Here is a 16,076-nt window from a genome sequence, read left to right as displayed (position 1 = left end):
TTTACTGAATAAGACAAGTCAGGATATCAGCTTTCTGCCTGCTTTTCCACGAGCAGCCAGCCAGGTTTAACTATGTCTCATCCTCTGTATCAAGTACAATCTTAAAATTTCAATATCAAAGACAACAGACATCAGAACAAATATTCCACACAGAAGTACTGACAAAAGCATGCATTTATTGCTCAAAGGCCATCTTACAATAACGTGTACTGCACATAATACCTCTGCAGCAACAATGTCAAGAGCAAGACTACAGACACATAATATTAGACCTGCTGGATCGCATGTGGGATGGTCAACCCTGAACAGGTTGAAAGAGAAGGCTTTCGAACAAACATGCGAAGACTAGAGAAGTTCCATTATTTTTTGCTCAACTTTTGAGTTCAATTAAGCAGACTGGTTCAGGGTCAGAATCCAAGTGCATTAAGCTTGGGTTTGATGAGGAGCCAAAGCCATCTACATGACTCCCTCACCTGCAACGCATCTCGTCTTCCCAGCTGTCTGACATTACAGCTTCCTAGCCTAAATCATCAAGAGTCAGAGATGGCGGACAAAACCATTTCAATCTGGAAGTAGGTTAGGCTGAGGTATTAAGTCCAACTTTGCTTAAGCTGATCAACTCAACTGCTTGAGTTCATCTTCATTCAAGACACTCTGCAGAGGAGGATATTATCCCGGGCTGAGTTCAGCCACATTTGGAAATGAGGGCAAGACCTGAGCACAATGCTTATCCCGTCCCCCTCACCACCCACCTATCCCCAGGCAGTTCTAGCGGATACTGTTAACTCACCTTGCGTAGTGTCACGGGCCCGGCCCCCAGTCCCGTCACTGCATGCCGCACCAGTGAGACGCCCTGCAAATACAAATGGTGAAGCCACGATTCTCGGTTGTGCTGAGCCTGTTGGCGTTCAGTTAGCAGCAGCAGCAGCGCCCAGCCAGTGCCCAAAAAAATACCCAGGGTCTTGCCGGCTCCACACAGGGCTGCTCAGATAGAGACCAGATTTCCAGGACAGCCTCTGCACGAGAGCTCCAGTGAGCGCTCACAATAGGAGGGTGGGAGACTCGTTACCTGTTCTGCCCTGACTGCTGTTGTGCCACCAGGGAGGGTAACCAGGTTCCCGTACGTTGGCTATCCTCCTGACAAAAGGTTTGGACCTCAGTTCAAAGTCTGCATGACCAATGTTGGAAACTTTGACCAGAGGGTGCCAGTGCAGAGTTGGAATCCTGTTCTTGTCCAACCTTTCAACTGGGATCAGGAACTTTTTAAAAAAAAACCCAGTTGGGAATGATTCTCCCCTGCTCTCTGAGGAGTCATGATGCCTCATCCTAGTGGTCACCCTGTCCCTTAGCATCAGCCAAACCTGGGGGGAGCTCATGTTTTGGATGTTCTTTGAATACACACAGTTTTCAGAATGCTCACTACCTAAAGCTCAAGACAGCAAGGGTAAGAAGATGTCCATCACCACCATCACCCACTCAAACTTCCAATCAAACTGCGTCATCTGATTTGAACTGCGCAATTCTCAACTATACGTTGCAACAGAAACTGCGCCACGATCTTCAGGCCCGTTTACGATCTCTGGTCATCAAACAATACCCTGATTCACAATTAAAATTCAAGCAGATAAATACAGCTTGCTTCATATCAAGGGCAAGCATTTCATGCAGCTTTTAATCACAGGTTCATCTCTGTACTTGTCTTCATGCAAAATATAAACAGCATTTTCCTTCCCCTGTACAAGTGTCACATTTTTGCCCAGTTCAGATCAGAGGAAACAAATAACTCAGGTAATTTTAAACAAAAGACACCGCAAATCGCTAAATGACAAGCATTTTAAGCCAGATACAAAATACTTAAGTTTCAGAACTTCTTAAGACACAAACTTTCACCTGCAAATGTGGGTCCACCTGGAAGAGAGGTCAAAGCATGCGTTTGTATAGCCTAAGGACAACACAAGCATCAACGATAAACTCTTATGCATTAACTCTTTCTGATCAAAGTCATTTCTCACATTCCCAACAATCCACAGGCATAATGCTCCTCCAGCAATGGACAGCAGAGGCCATGTTTCAACTCAGCTCACAAATGTATCAGAAGACCCAAGGGATTAACATGACTTTGGTTTGCATTTTTGCAACTCAGGGGAGAGAAGACAGTCAGGGGAGCTCAGCAGGTTGCCACTTTAGACTGTCCAAAGTTTTACAGTCAGTTACATGCTCCACCAGGCTGTGGGAGAGTTTGAGTGCGGTCGGTGAGGTGGGACAGGCGTGACCTCACATCACTTGACTATTCTATCAGCAGGCATGGCTGATTCCACTGCAAAATCCATGGGGCATGGAAAATGCAAAGACATCCTCATTTAAGCCATATCCAGATAAATGCAAAATGGCAACATTTTCTCCATGCCATATTATGATTTATTCTGCACTGAACAGAAAACAGTTCAAAGACTGAACACCACACATACTGCATTGTTTTAGGCCTGTGAAATTTTAACTGCAACTCTGCACAGTAACAGAGAACTTCTGATCTGTGTCAGCCAAACCCTCCTTGCTCTTCTGCAGATTGACTGACAGATTGCCTGCCACAGACAGTTACATTATTGTTACGTTAGGCAACCAGGGTGGCTAGGGGATCAGAATGGGCCTTCACCTTTCATCCATTTAACAACGTCCCCAACTCATTACGTTATGTTTTTGGAACTGGAAATGATCTTGCGTGAGGAATAAAACGTATTTGAGAGAAGGAATGACCCAGCTCCTCTGGGTTCCACTTCCCAGGACTGAGCTGCAAAGTAGGGAACCCAAGCTATTGCTGGCAATGAGAGAGAAGTTCTGAGGAAGGGTCTCCGGACCCAAAATGTTCGCTATTTTTTTCCTTCACAGGTGCTGCCTGATCTGCCGAGCTTTTCCAGCAACTTTGTATTTGTTCCTGATTTAAAGCATCTGCAGTTCTTTCGGTTTTTATGAAAGGGAAAGTGCCAGACTGGCTAGAATGCTGCACAAGTCTGATGTCAAACACTCAATTCATCAGAAAATATAACTTTCCAAGAAAATGCTTGGAAACCAACTGGTTGTTATGGCCAAGTGCATCAGCAAGGAGCTTGGCCAAGTGTACATGAGCTGCTTCCTCTTACCCCCTGCCCGAGAGATGTTGTTCTAAGCCACACGCATTTGAAAGGCTGCATCCAGATTCCTGACACCCACCCAAGAGAACCACAGATATCAGGACACCTGACTTCCCAGAGTAACAGTAAAGGTCACAATCCCAGCCACTCCTGCCAAGTACCTCATCGAAGGTATTTTTCAAGCAAAAATACAGATGTCACTAGGGCATTAAATACATCAGTGACCATTCTCACTATCTCCTTGAAATGCTCTTTTTCAAATTAATTTCTGATCCCTAGTCCCCTGCGGTCAACTGCTGAGCAGGTCCCTGGCTGGGATGGAATCAGATTTATCTTGTCAATAAGCAAAACAGCAAACCTTCCCAAGGTGGAGTCTCTGTGCTCAGCGTCTTCTGCAGAATGGATTAAAAAGTGCTATTTGATGAAGTATTTCTGACAACTAAGAATTAAGATTGCCACTGACTGCATAAGGCACTGCAGATAATTCACCCTCCTCTGCTTGATGGCCTACACTTTATTTAGAAACATCTTAAAAAATTCATGTGCACGAAGCGAGAGGTCCGTCAAGGGTTTGTCGCAGTCCTGACAAACTGATTGCCAAATCAAAACTAAGATGACAGTCAAAAGATACATTCATGCCAAATGATTCACACAGACTCCAACCAAGACCAGCACACGACTGACGACATCAACATACCATTGAGATTGCTTCCTGGGGTCAAGGAGCCACCTTGCTTCTGTGTATCATATGCTGGACCAATATTGGAAAGATCCTACAAGAGAGAGTTTCAAGCAGTAAGCCAGTTTCAGTCAGGCAAAACACAACATTGTGATTCAAAGTATCTGGCCATGCTGGCCGAAAAATGACCTGACCTGATGAAGGGCTAAGCTCCGGAAGCTTGTGATTTCAAATTAATTTGTTGAACTGCAACCTGCTGCTGTGAGATTCCTGACTTTGTCCACCCCAGTCCAACACCAGCACCTCCACATCAGGCTAAGAATGAACGGTTAAAAGGCCTTCTCTTGAACTGCAAAGGTTCCATGGCAGATCTCAACATTATTTTATTTTAAGAATGCTTAAATCACCTAATAGTTTCACTTCACACATTTCTAAGCCTGGGGTGAAACCTTGTGTTTGATACAGAGGTTTTTTTCCTTTAAAAACATAATTTTTAAGCTTAGAGGTGGTGAGGGGTGATGCCATGGGAGGGGACTTGAAAAACAAGGAGGATTCCTGCTTTGCCATCTGCTCAAAATCACTTGGTGTCACCTCCAGCAGAAAGGCGATTGAGGAAACAAGCAGCAAACAAAAAGCTTCAGCTGTCATGTACATCGGTGGGTTTCATATTTTTTGATGTCAAGTATCACTATTCGCCTCAAGTCTGTTTTGTCGCATTTGCTTCATGTGCTTCTTGGGCAACAAAAGGCATTGTCTTAAACTGTGGCTCCTTGAGATTTTATTCTTTCAGGGGGATTTTCCCTAAAATCTCTGTTTGATGTCAGGGTTACTACAGAGCTTGTAACGACAGGGAGTAAGTGTCAGTCTGCAAGCACTGGGGCAATGGGGGGGAAACAGGACTTGGCCTGTATTCAGATATGGGTACAAAGAGTTTTGTATGATCTCAATTCTACAGAACACGGGAGGGAGGCCAGTCAAGTGGGCACTGGAATGATCAACACAAAGTAGTCAAGCAGAGGTGAGGGCTTCAGCAATGCAGAGTCAGGCAGGATCAACACATCAGTCTGCCTTCTGAGGAGGGTTCACCGGACCCACAATGTTAACTCTGTTTTCTCCTTCACAGATGCTGCCAGACCTGCTGAGCTTTTCCAGTAACTTTGTTTCTGTTTGTGTTTGTTAAAACAGGCTATGAGATGATCAGTAAGGTTTTTCTTCCCCACCGCGCCCCCCCCCCACCCCCCCACCACATTCATTCATGGGACGTGGGCATCACTGGTTGATCCAGCATTTAATTCCCATGCCTAACTGCCCCTTGATAAAACGGTGGTTCGCTGGCTTCTTGAACCACAATGCCCAGAGGGAGGGAATTCCACCATTTTAACCTTGCAACACTGAAGAAACAGTGACATATTTCCATGGCTTGGAGGGGAACTTGCAAGGGGTGATGTTCCCAACTATGTGCTCTCTTGTCCTCCTCAGCAGTAGAGATTGGGGGTTTGGATGGTGCTGTCTCAACAGCCTTGGTGAATTTCTGCAGAGCATCTTGTAGATGGTACACACTGCTGTTAGTGAGCGCCGGTGGTGGAGGGAATGTATATTTGTGGCTGTGGTGCTAGTCAAAGAGGGACGGTAACAACCTTGAGTATTGTTGGAGCTTCATTCATGCTGGAAATGGGGATTATACCATCCCACTGACGATGGTGGTCTTAATGGGTCAGAGGCTAACTCCCTAATTAAATCCAATAACATAGCCTGAATCTGCCTAAAACAATGACCAAGGAGAACTGGTCACGAGGGGATGCAATGCAGAATACTCTGCTGTAAAAAAAAAACAACTCACATACCAAACATGCATAATTTCTACTGTTCACGGTCCTAATCCTTTTCATCATCTCTCAACCGAACATTCGTGGCTAATACATCAATGTTTAGTGAGCACAAAAGAATTAACTTGTAGCACAGATCGCTCAGCTGAAGCATACACCACCAGGGAGATATTAAAAGACCACAAAACATTCACACCGTTTAAAGACAAAGCAGCAAACAGCCATATGTAGGAGTGTTTGATTATTCATAGTCTATCCAACTTTTTAAAAAAATTTAGGTTTGGAGGAATCAGTTCAAGGTTATTCCCACGAACTTGACAACCAATGTTTACAGTTTAATTCGCCACAATTGTCAGCTACGGTCCCCAGCACCGAACGACCTGTCGTTCACATAATAGCCGAAATTGGAGAAGTAGCAGCCCATGCAATCCTTTGAGCCTGCAGCATTGCTTTACTAAGAACCTTGCTGAACTTTTGCAGTAACTTCACTTTCCCAGTTCCTCACTATAGCTCACAGCATCCCCTAAAGCACTAAATGACTGTCAATCTCATACTTACACTCGACGTGAGAAGCTACTGCTCTCTGAGGTGGAGAATTCCAAAGCAATGCAACTGACTGCACAAAGAATTTTTTCGTCTCAGCCTGAGAGGGCTGACCTCCTGTCCTGAGATGACAACATATCGTTCCAGTATGCTTCTCAGCGAGTTAGACTGCCTTTGAATATCCACCACATCAAACCCTCCAACAACTACATAGGTTTCAATCAAATGACCCACCATTCTTTCAAAGTTCAGACAGAGGTTGGCTCTATTAATCCCTCTTGTCAAACAACCTTCCCATTTCAGAAACCAGAGGATATCAAACCACAAGAACATCCTTTCCAATGACGGATGCCACCAGGAATCCAACAAGAGCCTTACGAGCAAGGAGGGGTAATTCCATGTTGTGCCAAGCTAGTAGTTTAAATGTAAAGCCAACATGGTGCCACAACCGAGTACTGGCAATGGTGTGTTTAACTCAGAATCCCTGCACTGTGGAGGCAGGCCTTTCAGCTCAAGGAGTCTGCACTGACACGCCAAACAGCATCTCACCCAGACCCAAACTGCACCAAATCCCTGGAACACTGCATTTCCTATGGGAAATCCACCCAACCTATGCATCCCTTGACACCACGGGACTATTTCCCAAGGTCAATCCACCTAACCTGCAGATCTCTGGATTTTGGGAGGGGACTGGAGCACCCAGAGGAAACCTAAACAGAAACAGGGACAATGTGGAAACTCCACACAGTCATCAGAGGCTGGAATCGATCCTACATCCCAGACACAGAGGCAGCAGGGCTAAGCACGGAGCCACCGTACTAGCCAGTGTACAGCTGTCTCTCTTGTCCCCCATCATGTTAGCTGACCTCTTACCTGGTCGAGCAGACCAAACTTGGGGTAGTCTTCTTGAGGATCCTTGCTGCCTGGATCTGGATTCTCCTTGACCAGAAACACATCCCGCTCTTTCGTCTGAAATTTCAGAGGCATCCAAAGTTGGTCATGGGGCTCCACACAGTTTAACAAAAATCCAACAAGTGAATGAAGACTTGAAACGAAAAGCTTTTCATACCTCATCACAACAGCTGCCTTCAAGCATGCTAACAGTTGCTTGTTCTGCTTCTCGAATACACTGCTAATTCACTGCGGCTTTTCTTTACAGATGCTAACAGCCCAAGTGATGACAAGATGCATTCTTTGAAGGCTGTGCCAATCCCACCAAGGGTATAATTTAAACCATTCCAATAATTAGCACAAGGAAGGGATCTGCAATATATATTTTGAGCGTAACCAACTGACTTTGACCCATCATTGGCTACTGTGTCTTCAACCATCTGCAATTTCCAGACTTCCCCTCCGACACATTTGCTTAAAACTGATTTCTGGTCACCCACTCTCATGTCTCCTTCCTGGGTCCTGTGTCATTATCTTTTGTCTGATTCTGCTGCTGTAGAGGTCCTTACAATGCTGTACTGTGCTAAAGGCTTGAAATAAATTTAGGTTTTTGTTGTGTGTGCACATAGGGCAGTAAGATAGATATGACAGGGACTTGCATAGTGGAGAGAAACTCAGTGAGGGCTGATATGATACAAAAGAACAAGGCTACATGGTCCCACAGTACTTAGAGCATGTTGGCATGACATCAGAGCCCAATCTGGTTAGATCAATTGGCATAGCATTGACAGTCCAAGATAGACCTTGACGACCTGGACACTGATGAACGTCCACGAACTACAATTGAGAGATATCCCTCCCTAACTGCAATGCTGTACAGCTGAAGTGTAGCAAACCCTCACCACATGTCACCAAAAGCTAACAAATAAAATCATAAACTGAACCCGGAATAGGCCAATCAGTTCATCAAGCCTGTTCTACCATTTATGAAGATTATGACAGTTCTGATTGCAGCCTTCAGTCCACTTCCCTGGCTGTCACCTCCTCCTCTCCTCACCACCCATTACTCTTGACTCCTTTGCAGATGAACAATCCATCCAATTCAGCCATGAGTTGGTTGATTGATCCAGCCTGCGTTGTTCTCTGGGGAAGAGAACTCCACAGACTAACAACCCTTTGAGTGAACAAATTCCTCATCCACTGCCTCTCAAATAGGAGACCCATCACTTCTGAACTTTGCTTCCTAATTCTCAAATTCCCGGAGAGAAAATATACTTGCAGCATCAATGCAGTCAAAGCCCCATTTCAATCTTCAATGTTTCAGTAAGATGGCACTTTTCAAATCCCAAACAGGACCTGCCTGAGCTTTCCGCTTCATGAAACCCTTCATCCCTAGAATCAGCTCTTTCTCTGAAATGCTTCCAAGGCAGGTATAATTTTTAAGCAGATGCAAATCACTGAGTGAGCTTCCAGATTTCCTAGCTGGGCCTACACACTAGTTTCAAATAATGGATGAAGTTGGTTCCACTGGGGTTCTGCAAACCCACACAGCACATGTCTGAAAAGCCCAGGCGGTACCTTGGTATGGTGTCTGTAATAAAATATGTTCTCTTTCAATCCCATCAAAACCAATGTGATAAGATCCAGAATGATTGAACTACAACTACTCTCATGGTCAAGGCCAATCCCAATCCCAAACCTTGCCTGCTTGCCCTAGAAATAAAATAAACTTTTCAAGTTGCTAAATTCTGATGTGAGAGCTTAGCCTTAGCTGACCTGGGTTGCTCTGTCATTGGAGAATGTTGGCGTCTTCGGATGCAGGAAAACACTGATTCCTGCTCTAGCTACCGGTCCACCAGACTGCCCTTGTTATTTGTCGGAACCTACTTGAACACCCCAGAGCTCCAAAGAGACCCTTTCCCCACATCCTCCCATACCGGGATAGGGAAAGAGGATGAGCAATGCACAAGTCACAGTTAAACAACCCCCTTAATTTCCATTTGCACGTCAGTTTAGTCCATTCCTCAAGCCCAAAAAAAGCACTGTGCCCTTCCAACTGCACAATTTAAAGGCCTCCAGATGTCGCAAAACCAATGATGCACCACTGAACAAGCACCACTCTCATGTCCGAAATACAGAAGCCAATTTGCACAAAGCAAGCTCCCAACAAACAGGGGTGTGCTCGTGAGCAGTCAGTCAATCTGCTTTGGTTCAGCCAACTGATGGGTAAATATTGCCAGGACATCAGGAAAGACTCCTTCCCTCTTCTTCAAAATAAAACTACTGGGCCTCTGAACTAGAGGGCAAAAGCTTCACTGGTTTAATATCTCACGCCCACCTCTCCCTCTGTACAACACTGGAGTATCAGTCTTGAATTTTGAGACCTTGGTTCTGTGGAAGGATATCAGCCCAAACCCAGTTTGGAATGCTTTGCTGTCACACGTCACAGGCCATATTCTGAGTACAGTCAGGTATCCTCTCTGCAGTGCTGTGCTCCCAAGGGTAGAGCTATCTTGCTGGGCTTCACCACGACTCAAATGGAAATAACACAAGCACTTCACGACTCAGCATGACTGAGGTCCCAGTAACCACACATTATAGCTCCCAGATCAGACAAATGCCTTAATCTTGACTGTACGAATATGAGAACAGCATTTCAGTACAGGGTCACAGTGCTCATCCTACTTGACCAAAGTAAACTGGAGCCACAATTTTGATCACATTCAGTGGGGAATGCACTCACCATGGTCTTCACAATGTTGTTTGGCCAAGTGATTTTGCTTGGTCGCTGTCGGGTTGTCAAACATTCCCAGTATTTGTCAATGAAAGGTATAATATCCTGCAGAAAATAACAGGGCCAGATGCAGAAATGTGGGTTTTAAGTGAAGCCTCATACATTCATCATGACCACACAAACAAGAAATAAACAATGAACATTGTATTTAAACACCAAGAAGAACTGAGGATTTATCATGTTATAACATGCCCATGTTGACAATAAGATGTGACTGTACATTCCTGGGTTACGATGGCAGAGTGTGTTTCAGGAGTAGGTTTGGCACTTCGCCTACACCCTACCTCCCTCACTCTCTCCAAAGATATCTGCTTACATTTCATAATTACTTTCAAAATAAACATCATTCAAAGTGGTGTCCCAGGACTGGGAGGCAGGGGGTGAGGAAGGAGGAAGGATTGGGCTGTGTGGGGCAAGGTAGGGTGAAAGCAGGAATGAAAGGAAAGGAGCACCTTGTGGAGTAATCCCTTGATTACGTTTCTGTTCTGTTTAATTCTGCTCCCAGTTCACTAAGAACTGCAGACACAACAATGCAAAGAAAAAGTTGACATTCACAAATTATAGCCCCATCCTTCCTCTTCTTGCTTTAACATCCTGCAGGCTTGCACCCCATTAACATCTATGTCTTGTGGTCATGCTCACCTCTTGCAGATCCCCAATTTTAAAAACTGCACTATGTCCAAACCTCTCCACCTCTGAGACTGCTCTTGGGTTCCTCGGGGTCACCTCACATTGTTAAATGTGCGGTGGGAATGCATTTAATTGTTATTGACAGTGCCAGCATGTGGAGGACCAAAATACTGCTGAAGTTGGGAGAGAGGGACACTTACCCGTGGGTTGTTTAAGTCTGTCTGATTTCTGTACAATCAGAAGACTAACAGGTAAAGAGCCCAGTCAAACAGCCTGCTTGATGGGCACATCTGCCACCGATACAAAGCGGCAAATGTTTCCTACCTTGAAGCTGCACCCCAAGGCTCTTCGAAAGCACATTCCAAACCTCCGATCCCCGGGGGGGAGAGGAGGACAGGCAGACAGATGGGAACTTGCAAGGCACTGACCATCCTGAATGAGACATACAGCGCCGTTAGCTCAAAATCCAGGGACGCCCTTCCCAGCAGCAGTGTCTTCCCAGATCCTAAGAACAGTACTAGTTCTAAAGAAAGCAGCTCACCACGGCCTCCTCAAGTGCGATTGAGTGTGGGCAACAAAGGCTGGCCCAGCCATTGGTGCCCACAAATGAATTTTTAACAAAAAAATAGCACGAGGCATCACAATGGAACCACTTGTAACACTGGTACATTGGTGTCTCCTGGGCTGAGGCAGTGAGCTATGTGGGTGGGGGCTTGTCCCAGAATGATCTATCGATCCAGAGGGGGACACGGAGCTAACGTGTAACCAAGATCAGGAATGGAGCCCTAACTATACAATTGCTGTAGTCATCTGTCTCAGCTCTGAGCAAGGATTGGATTTGGGTCTGATGGATTCGTGACTGCACAGCATGGTCAAGTAATGGCAACAGAGGCTGGCCAGCAAAGTACGCTTGTAAATTGTATCCTTGGTCATTTTTATCATCTGGAGGTCAGTGTTTACATTGAAATGACCAAAGCTGACTGACACAGGACTGAACATGCTGCAGAAGCATCTACAGTTCCTCAAACTGAACTTATGAGCAAGAGGAAGACACTTGGGTTCTTTATCTTCAGTCTTGAAATAATACAGAAGCCAGGCAGATTTAAGCAAATCAACAAGTCAAGGGTAAAGAGCTATGGCCAGGTTTATTTTGCCCAACGACACGGCATCAATATCAATGTGGGACAAGCAGAATAAGCAGGGCAATGCTCCCTGCCTGGATACAGTGCAGGAGAAGGCTACCTAAAGCCCTTTAATCAAGACACATGTACTGATTAGGGGCAGCACGGTGGCTCATTGGTTAGCACTGCTGCCTCACAGCATGAGGGACCTGGGTTTGATTCCAACCTGAAGTGACTGTCTGTGTGAAGTTTTCACGTTCTCTGTGTCCGCCTGGGTTTCCTCCCACAGTTCAATGACGTGCAGGTTAGGGTGGTCTTGCCATGCTAAATTACCCATACTGTCCAACAATGTGAAGGTTTTTGGATCAGCCATGGGAAGTGCAGGGTTACAGGGGACGGGTCGGTGTCGACTCACTGGGCTCAACAGCCTACGATCTCTGGCTTCAGCCATTTCGACTGAATGCTTCATCAATCCTACCTTGTCCTTCGAGAACATGGTTTTGGGATGCTCATCCTGGGTCCGAGAACGCCAGGTTAGATTCGCAAGGCCTGTCAGACACATTTCCTTTAAATCTGCAAGAAAAGATTTGCATATGTACTGTCCTCAATCACGTTCCAACAGGAATGTTGGTCTGAACTATAGTCACACAGTTGCAGTAAACATGATAGCAAACAACTCACATGCAGCAAGCTCCCAGAAACAGCAACGCAAAGGGGTCAGAAAACCAGTTATTAGTTATTTTGGCTGAGAGGTAACTATTGGTCAGCACACCAAGGAGAGGCCCTCAGTAGAAGCACAGCAAAGTCCTATCATGGTGAAATCATCATTCTCCACAGATGCCACCAGACCTACTGAGTTTATACAGCACCTTCCTCTTTAATTTCCAAACCTGGTGGAATGGTACTGGGATTTGTCTCAATTAAACTCTGGAGTGAGGAGAAACCGCATCAGTTTCTCAAAGTAGAAGGTTTCAAACATGACTACAGTTTGGACTTCTCACAACAGGGCGATAAAATCTCAGAGGTGCTGACAAGGATTTGATGGAGGCAGAAAGATAAAATATTTCCTCTGATGGATGGTGCAGGCTAAAACAACGGTGTATTATCTTGAAATTCAAGTTGGTCCATTGGCAGGAATGCCTGAGACCAAAACAAACTAGAAGCAACTGATGGTCAGATAGTAATGCAGGATTAACAGACCAAAAGCTGCGTTTTAAACAGGGGGAGCACGTAATTAGTGGGGTTGGACCTTGTGGCATGTGAAATAAAAATAAAGCTGTGACCAGAAAGAATCCAAGTGGTCTCTGTCTAACCAGCATTTTGACTCTGGGTGTTGTCAGGAAGCACTTTCCTTCATCAGGCGGATAGAAATCTGGAACCAAATTGCCCCATTAAAAAAAAATGCTTGGAGACTCAGACTGATCAAAATTTCCCACAGCCAGACTCATGGGAGATAAGTCTTTCGAGATGATGAATAAGGTTGAGAGAATTGAGGCAGCTAGACAGTTACGTTACACAGTAGCTGTGATTTAGCCAACAGTTAATCGGGCTCATGGACGCCATGGTCACCTCCAGGTTTCTTAGTCACTCATAGGACCGCCTTGCAGGAAGAGGACAGGAACAGCGGCACTCCAGCAATGTAACACGAACACGTGCAACTGTGTGTGATACAATTTCACAAAATATTTCCAACAAATAATATCAATCATCGTATGTTGCCTTTACAATGCAGAGTCAAAGCATTTTTACTAAGCATACTAAGCCCATCAACATGGGATTCTGGCACCAACAGCAACCTTACTGGCTTGTTTTCGGAGGAAATACGTGTTCCCACTGTGGTGACACATGTTGCAGTGGAAGATGTAGTTGGTCATGAATGGAAGGCACGAGCTGCAAACAACAAAAGCCAGCAATCAGAACTATAAATAATCCACCAAAACACTTCTCTCAAACATTCAGAACTAACCTGCACTGTGACCTCAGAGTGAGGTGAAAGTACTTGAGAAGATCGAGCTTGTCACTGGTTTAACATGAACATCCTACCACGAGAGCCGGAAATTTGTACTGGGTCTCCCCAGGTTACAAATGAGGTCTGTTCTTGAATCAGTTTGCAAGGCAATTTATACATGAGTTGGAACTCAAACACAGACAAAGTCGAGCAGGGCTGCTCCCATGTACAGGAAATGTCACTATGTCGGGTCTTTCAAATTACACCCCTGTACGGGATCATGTTCCGAAGTCAGAGAATTTAAGTCAGAAGTTTGGAATACAGGGGCGGACCGCCCATTGACAAAGAAAACCAAAACCCTGCATGACCAAGCTGCACTCAATCATGCAGACAACATTACAAGAACGATTGCTGTAAAAAACCCATCTCTTCTCTCGTGTCTTTCCAAGAACGTGTGTTAGACGTGGAGAGAGAAGTGCCACAGTGGTTAAGTCACTGGACGAGTCATCCAGACAACCAGGCTGCAGCAGCTGCTGCTCTTTAAATTCAATACGGGGGGTAACTCATTTATTCATTCATTTGTTTAAATTCATAAAACATACATCTGGAATTGGAAATCTACTCTCAGGAATGAAGTCCATGACAAATGTCACAGAATGTCACAAAAACCTGTCTGCCTCAACTCTTGTCCTTTTTGGGGGAGGAAATCTACCATTCGCGAGTTTTGAGAAGATTTGTAGCTCAGGTTGAGGTTCTGGATATGAGTTTGCTCGCTGAGCTGGAAGGTTAGTTTTCAGACGTTTCGTCACCATTCTAGGTAACATCTTCAGTGAGCCTCCGGTGAAGCGCTGGTGTTTATGTCCCCGCTTTCTATTTATCTGGTTAGGTTACATTGGGTAACCCAGGAAACCTAACCAGATAAATAGAAAGCCGGGACATAACACCTAGCGCTTCGTCGGAGGCTCACTGATGATGTTACCTAGAATGGTGACGGATTGTCTGGGAACTAACCTTCCAGCTCAGCGAGCAAACTCACGTCCAGAATCTACCATTCTTATGATCTCATCTGGGCCATATCCAGACCTAAAATAAACTCTGAAATGGCCCGGTGAGACATTGTTATTTCCCCGCTCCTCAAGAGCAATAAGGGATGGATCAATGGTATTCACGTCACGAGCCGACCCTAACAAGGCCAAGATCCAACTATCATCTGAAGTCCCCCTCCCCAAACCCCATCCTCCTTCCCAGCCTATTACACTGGAAGAGGGCTCAGAGGAGGAACTGAAATGTTTCCTTTAGGGATGGGGGTCATTGTTCAAAGGCACCATCTCACACCATCTCTATTTTCAATTTCAATGTATAATTCTAAGTGTAAAGAAAGCCGGGCCATTCATGGGTGATACTTGTGCCTCCACATAAGTCTCCTTTCACCCTTCGACATCACACCCTCATCACCCAACACTTCCAGCCATTTTTTCCCTGGTGTTGTCCAGTTTCCAACTCAACTACTCCCTGAGGCACTAAATTCCACATTCTCACCCATCTCGGGGAAACAACACAAGTTTAACTTGAGTACGCCACTGAATTTATTTATAACAACTGGGTTATATTGATGGTTTTTAGCTTCGCCACAAGTGGAAATGTTTACTCCACATCTATCCTTTCACACTCTTTCAAAGACAAAGTCTAACAATTCACTCATCAGTCTCTGTGTATCCATACAGCAGACAGATGAAGGGTTGTTGAGTGCTACCCGCCTAATTATAACCTCTCGACTCCAGCATGATCCTTGTGAACCATACTTCTTGTAACCTCCTGCAATTCCTCTATGTCTATTTGTGTGATACTTCCACCACCCTTCTCCCACCAGAAACAAATCCTGAAATCTGAATACGCCCTGCTGACCCACACACAGCATGAGTTACATACGTGGTGTCAAGTCCAAAGGTCTCTGCTGAGAACCATTTGACACAAATGCCACACTGAAGTTCCACTCCACCAAGGTGCCGAACAGTTTCTTCCTCCAGTGGCCCCCGGCTGCTGGACATCAGCGGTTTCAGAGCTGTCGCCAGCTGCCTCCTGCAAAAACAAGGGATAACCAGAGCATCAAAGTCAGACACCAGCAGTGACACTGCCCTGTGCTCGACAACACGATTGCACCAGCACCATTAAAACAAACACACTGAAATTAAACTGAAAACACCAGAAGTACTGAACAGGTCTAGCACTGCCTGAGGAGATGAACCAGGCTCATGTTGAGTATCTTCATAGCTCAGGCAAGCAAACAGTAACTCAAAAACACCGCAAACAGCACAGAGAGCAGACACTCAGAACTGCACCCACCAAAACTTGCGCTCCTCAACAAGGCAAAACAAGGAAGAGCACAAAGGCAATGTGTTCTGTGCATCTAGGAGCACAGAGGAAGCAAAGAACCGGCTTTTCCTTGACCGGTAGCTGCAGCTAAAATAACGAACTGGACCCGATAGACTGCAGGCTACAACATTCAAACGTTACAG

At 45.3% G+C, this 16,076-nt stretch overlaps 1 protein-coding gene across 3 annotated transcripts in view; it reads right to left on the bottom strand.

The window, feature by feature from the left end:
• ash2l (ash2 like, histone lysine methyltransferase complex subunit) overlaps positions 1-15,633 on the bottom strand; it is a 31,716-nt gene extending 16,083 nt beyond the window's left edge. The window contains exons 1-8 of one of the 3 annotated variants that reach the window (XM_059641226.1): positions 15,490-15,633; positions 13,414-13,502; positions 12,091-12,185; positions 9,811-9,906; positions 7,050-7,145; positions 3,826-3,901; positions 1,891-1,908; positions 791-853 (exon numbers count right to left, since the gene is read on the bottom strand). In XM_059641226.1, coding sequence (XP_059497209.1) covers positions 791-853; positions 1,891-1,908; positions 3,826-3,901; positions 7,050-7,145; positions 9,811-9,906; positions 12,091-12,185; positions 13,414-13,502; positions 15,490-15,608 — 652 coding nt within the window. In that variant the 5' untranslated portion in view covers positions 15,609-15,633. The remainder of the gene's footprint in view (positions 1-790; positions 854-1,890; positions 1,909-3,825; positions 3,902-7,049; positions 7,146-9,810; positions 9,907-12,090; positions 12,186-13,413; positions 13,503-15,489) is intronic. The other 2 variants (XM_059641227.1, XM_059641228.1) reach the window with 2 other exon arrangements.
• Between the last annotated feature and the right edge of the window lie 443 nt (positions 15,634-16,076).

This window comes from Stegostoma tigrinum, chromosome 40 (assembly GCF_030684315.1).
Source record: "Stegostoma tigrinum isolate sSteTig4 chromosome 40, sSteTig4.hap1, whole genome shotgun sequence".
Taxonomy (NCBI): Eukaryota; Metazoa; Chordata; class Chondrichthyes; order Orectolobiformes; family Stegostomatidae; genus Stegostoma; species Stegostoma tigrinum.
Note: the sequence above shows the minus strand (reverse complement) of the source record. Positions and strands in the feature narration are given on the sequence as shown.